At 38.5% G+C, this 6,000-nt stretch overlaps 1 protein-coding gene across 1 annotated transcript in view; it reads right to left on the reverse strand.

The window, feature by feature from the left end:
• LOC308416082 (uncharacterized protein) overlaps positions 1 to 5,747 on the reverse strand; it is a gene marked incomplete at both ends in the record, with an annotated part of 55,994 nt that extends 50,247 nt beyond the window's left edge. Inside the window, one exon of the mRNA XM_080911105.1 lies at positions 5,587 to 5,747. Within this exon, the coding sequence (XP_080767231.1) occupies positions 5,587 to 5,747 (161 nt within the window). The remainder of the gene's footprint in view (positions 1 to 5,586) is intronic.
• Between the last annotated feature and the right edge of the window lie 253 nt (positions 5,748 to 6,000).

A 6,000-nucleotide genomic window follows, 5' to 3' on the forward strand; every position in this document is an offset into this window, starting at 1 on the left:
AAAAAACTGTTCCATGCCTCACCCAGTGCCAGAGCCCTGTCCAAAGTGTGGACACCGTTAGGTTGACTGCCCTAATCTGTCTGTTTCACTGGGGTAAGTTTTCCCAAATTCCTGCTCCACAGGAAAATCTCTCGGACATTCTGGGTCTGGCATCTGAAAGCCAATGATGTCTTTGATGAAAGTATAATGCTGTGTGACAGCCAAAACCAACTAATTCTGCCCCCAACAAAATGATCAAGACCATCATCTGGAGCCTAGGGTAATTGTCCAGGTAGTGGAATGTCTCTGCCATTTTAATTGATACAGAAAACATTTGTATGATATTTCCTGCTATAATTTATCTTTCTCAGATCTAATGATGTTGATGGCTAACTGCAGCTCTATCAGTTTTGCAGCAGTAGGCCCTCAACTCCTCCCCCTGTGGCAGCTGACTGGTCAACCATTTAATGTGCAAAATCAGGCCTTTTTGTAGAGCTACTAGGTTTCAGACTGGCAGACTTCACATTGAAATACATAAATTCACAAATCAAGTTGCAATGTAACTTTTTTACTGTTCCTTTATTTAAAGGAACTTGTTTTGCAATGACTGCTCTCAGAAATCTGTAACTTATGTAAATGGGCAGAAAGAAAAGGTTTGAAGATATTGTAAGTCCTGGCAGGGGTCTAAGACAGTAATTTAATGTATGTAATTGCAAGTTGTAAAGGTCTAAGGATGTGAAATCTTAAATAAGTTGTGAGGGTGTAGGAAAGTAATTTAAACTGAGTAAAAGAATGTTGTAAGGCTATACCTGATTTAAGGTATGTGGAAAATGAGTAGTTTAGATTGCTTTTCCTTTCGCTCTGCCACTTTTATACTAAGACTTAAAATGTTCAAGAGTTTTAACTGAGACCAGCTAGGCTGATTCCATGACAGGCTTCAAATTGAAAGTTCAGGAAACTAGACCTAAACCTAATTTCTTTTTTTTTTTAGTTGAACAACTTTATTTTATAAAACAAAGATAAATGTACAGATTTTAAGCATTTTTGAATAAAAGTATAAGAATACATTTTTGTCAGTACTTGGTTTTAAAAAAAAGAAAAAAAAAAAGAAAAACCATTATGTTTAATCCTTACATACCAAGAAATCCTTGACTACTTCCAGGTTACATCCTGTTTTACATGTACTTTATGCTCATTGTAACTAGTAAGATCTTAATGCACACTATCAAACCTTTAAAAAAAACCAAGTACTGACAAAAATGTATTCGTATACTAAATCTAATTTCTAAGAACTTGGAAAGTCCCATCAGATTTCCAATGAACTGCAGACTGCAAACTGGTCCAAATCAAAACCAACATTCCCTGGAATTGCTGAAAGCAGATGTGCTGAAAGCTTCCTATGTGTCAGCTCCAGGTGTTTCTTAGGAACCCACATCCCAGACTGCTCCAAAGGGGCTAGCCCCAGATGGTCCCACAGGACCTAGGCAGCAGGCAAAACAGATGCCCTCCATCCTCCTCCCTCCCTTCCTGGTGTCAATCACCTTTCAGACAGTGATTCCCAAATTTCAGCTAAGAAGCAATTACAATAGATTATGTTGCCTTTTATCATTGACAAAAAGGCTGGAATGTCAGATCCTCAGGACAAAGGGCTACCTGGGGTGCCTACCTGTGGCTCCTCTCCTTCTTCTCACCTACCACCCAGGGTCTTCACTTCCCTTCCCCCAGCTTCTAATTCCTATTTTTAAAAAAAAAAAACAAACCGCCATTTTGTGCTCTTAGCTCCACTTTCAATTCTCTTTGTTTTGTCCTCCTTTGCTTTCCTCCCTTCCCCTCTCACCCTCATCCCCTCTCCCTCTTCTCATGGCCCAGTTTAGTCTACTGGCCATGTTCAGTCTACTTCTTTCTCTCAGGACTCTTCCTGATGCCACTGGCTGTATACTCTCCCTCATATCTACAATAAAAACCTTCTCCTCGACCTTACCTTAGAGTGGTCATGTCTTCCTTTCACTCATACTCAGTCTTAAGTTGTATATATCCATCAAACCCCTCCCCTCAGGGCTCAGAAAACAATATTGAAAAGAAGGTGGGATGATTCAACAATGAATCACACCAAGGAAACAGTGTCTTCCAGATATAACATGGCTAAAACATAGAAACCCACAGAGACTATGGCAGCATACATAGGGCCTCCACAAGTTTAAGCCATATGGAGTCCCAGTGCTGAGAGAAGTAGACACAACCTCTCATCCCTAACCAAGAAGTTATCCAATTGACAACTCTTGCAAAAGAAAACTTGCTTTTCTTCAATGGAGTTTCACCACCAGAAGACAGTTAACAAAAACAACAATTATATTTTTTGTCTTTTTTGCTTGTATTCTTATACAGTTTCCAATTTGGTTTTCTTTTGTGGTATGTGTCTGTGTGTGTGTGTGTGTCTATGTGTGTGTCTGTGTGTGTGGTGTGTGTGTCTGTGTGTTTTGTGTGCTTTTTTCCTTGTTTCTTTTGTTCCATTTTTTGTGGGTTTTTTTTTTTTTTTTTTTTTTTTTTTTTTTTTTTTTTTGCCTGTTTTGTTTTCTAAAAAGAAAGAAAGAAAATCATGGGGTTGGATGGCTGGGGAAGTGGAGAGAATATGGGAGGAGAAACCATGATCAGAATATATTGTATAAAAATTATTTTCAACAAAAAGCCACTTATTTAAGGGATTGAAATCAAATTATATGAGTAAAAGCACAATGAGAAGAATGACATAGTAATATTTTCTGAAATAGAGTAATGAGTGTATGAGATTTAATTTTACTTTTCTCTCCACTTGTGAATGTTGGTATTCCCTTAGCAAAAGTTAAATAAAAATTCCCATGGGAAAATAACTGTTGATTCATGTATAATTCTAATGGGTAGCAACATGTGATTTTGTAAGGAGAAATTAATTTGCTGTTAAAGAATATAGAGTACAGAGATAAGAACTGAAGCCATTCCACCTGCCTGGCTACTTACTAGTCTCTGCCACCTCCCACAACAACCCACCTCACACTACAACAATCTGGGACCACATATGGCCCAATCTGGAACTCCAAATAGGAACCCTGAGACATAAGCTGCCCACCTGCTTGCCACCTCATCCCACTGCACAGCTCCAGCAAGCAAACTCCGCCTACTGACTGAGGGACCTCATGTGGTTTACTCACTATATGTACTCATGGGGCTTCTGAACCTCCTGTTTGACATCTCTACTCCCTTTGCCCTTATGGACAGAATCAGCTGATAATCCATGAGGGCCAGGAGACCTACAAGAACCTATGACAATTATTCTGCCAAAATGGACATAGTATTAAAACTACCCCTAATAACTTATTGCTATATTCATACATCAGTGTGTCTCTCAACTACCATCAGAGAAGCTTCTTCTTTTTTTTTTAAGATTTTTTAAATTATTTATTTATTTATTTAATGTATGTGAGTACACTGAATCTGTATTCAGACACACCAGAAGAGGACATCAGGTCTCATTACAGATGGTTGTGGGCCACCATGTGGTTGCTGGGAATTGAACTCAGGACCTCTGGAAGAGCAGTCAGTGCTCTTAACCACTGAGCCACCTCTCCAGCCCCAGAGAAGCTTCTTCTTGTGGAAGATGGCATTTAACAGAGACCCACAACTGGTCAGCATGTAGAGAGTAAAAGACTTTAGAGAGCTCAACCCTTAGTATGACATTTAATTCACACCTCTATCCCAAGGGTCAGGGATCTTCACGGAAGAGGAAGTTAAAAGATCATAAGAGTCAGGGGATGTGGGTAATTTCAAGGAAATAGTGTTTTCTGGGCACAACAGCAAACTTGCACATATAAACTCAGCATTTGTGACAGCATGCATAAGACCTGTATAAACTCAAACCAGGAAAAAAAAAGTCCTAGCATAGAAGGGGAAAGATTATCATGAAGTCTAACCCCTAGCTGGGGAGCTATTGACATTTGTTAGTTGCTGGAGACTCTTTTTTTTTAAATACTAGGATGACCACATCAAGGGACAGGCTCCACACCCAGAAACATTTGAACAGCACATTTTGGACTTCATGAATCTTAGGGAGAGAAAGCACTTAAATTTGGATGCGTAGGGAGGTAGGAATAGACCTTGGAGTAGGTGGGGTGATATGATCAAAACTTTTTGTATGCAAATTCCCAAATAATTAATTAATTTTGTAATTGTTTTATTTATTTACATTCCAAATGTTGCCACCTTCCTGGTCCCCCTCCCAAAAATTTTAAAAGACAAAAAGAATATAGATAATAGACTAAAGAACAGTTATAGAAGTATTCCAGAGTCAACACCATAAATATCTGAATTAAAGTAATGGCCATAGGGAATGAAGACAAAGGAGAAAAGACTGAACAAGATTTTGTCACTGAACTGATACAAGATTAAGTAATCATGAACAGATTATAACCTTAGTAATATTGCCATTCCCAAAACTAATATTTCTGGTTTGTTACATTGGTGATAAAATCCAATTTCTTCAGATGACACAAATTTCTTCCTTTATTTTTGATAAAACACTAACATGTCTTCAAGTATAGAGATTGTATCTTTCCTTTTTAAAAAGTTTTATTTCATATTATAAATTTATTTATTTTTATGTATGCCTGTATATATATAATGAAAGGACAATATAAACCCATTTGTCTCCATTTTAAAGACCAGCACTGATTTTTTTTTTTAAAAGGCCATAAGGCACCAGCTTCAGGAATAGACCACAAGTCCCAGAAAGTAAGTCATGAGACACCAGCTCTAAAAACAGATCATAAAATTCAGAACAACAAATCATAACCCTCCTCCCAAAGAACAGCCTGGGGATAACCACAAAAATGGGGAAATATCTTAACTCAGAATCTGTGCTGGACAGCCCTACTTCATCCTATGGTTGAACATTCATGACATAGGAATGCAGACTACTGACCACCTGTGACCCTCCCCCCCAGAACCCACCAGTGAAATTTTAGATTACCTAATCCGTCTACAAGTTCCCTGGTTCCCTAGAGGAAGACCTTCATTCCTTTGTTTGGCACTGCCATTTTTAGAGAATGGTTTGCATACACACAGATTCACACACACATCTCCCCTCTCCCTTGTCTGCTTGTTGATTCTGCAGAATAATTGCTTTTTGTTTTTGCATACTAGCTGAGTCTGGGGTCTTCCTTCAGTGATTTCCGGACCTTTATAATACACAAGCCACAGCAAGTGCATCGCACTCAGAATAACTTGCAGGAGTTCATTATCCCTCCAGGAATCAGCCTCCAGCCATCAGGCTTGATTACAGGCACGATTTAACCATTTATCTGACTCCTCAGAAATCAGTTTTGAGCATGTCAATGGTGAATATTCAATTAACTTTCAATAGAATGAATGAGAGAGAAGGAAATGGGAAAATAAAGTGTGAGAAGACAGAAAACATGTTGGCTGTGTAATAGTAAAAAGCCCATTACAGGCTCTGAGTACCAGAAAGTGATTCATATCAGCATTTTCTTCAGTTTCTCTGGAATAATACACCTGAAATGGAAAATTCACTTAATCATATCCAAGAAGACCCAAGAATGTTTTCTCTTCCATACTCACGATTTCTTCAGACAGTTAGCTGTAGAAAGAAGCAGCCATGGAGTCAGAACAATGCCCTGGCAATTTCCAGGCATCGATGCCAGCCACGGTGCATCAATGTAGCTATTTGTTGCTGATAGATTCTCAGTCAATGAGCTTGAACTCACACTCATTCTTGACATTCGGGGCACTGAAAGGGGGGTATGATAGGAATAGGGATAATGAACATAACAAAACATTTTCAGTACTGAAGATCTGTTTTTTATTAATATACTCAAATTCAACTAGAAAGTTCCTGTTGCATGTTCAGTGTGGCCTAGCTTCTTTTGCATGTGTGATTGATCTTCTATGTGAGTAGATGTGAATGTGTTATTTCCATCATGACAACAACGTGAGAGTGACGCTACATCTCTTCTTCTGTGAGCATTTAAACTA

Source organism: Micromys minutus, assembly GCF_963924665.1.
Source record: "Micromys minutus genome assembly, chromosome: X".
In the NCBI taxonomy this organism is placed as follows: Eukaryota; Metazoa; Chordata; class Mammalia; order Rodentia; family Muridae; genus Micromys; species Micromys minutus.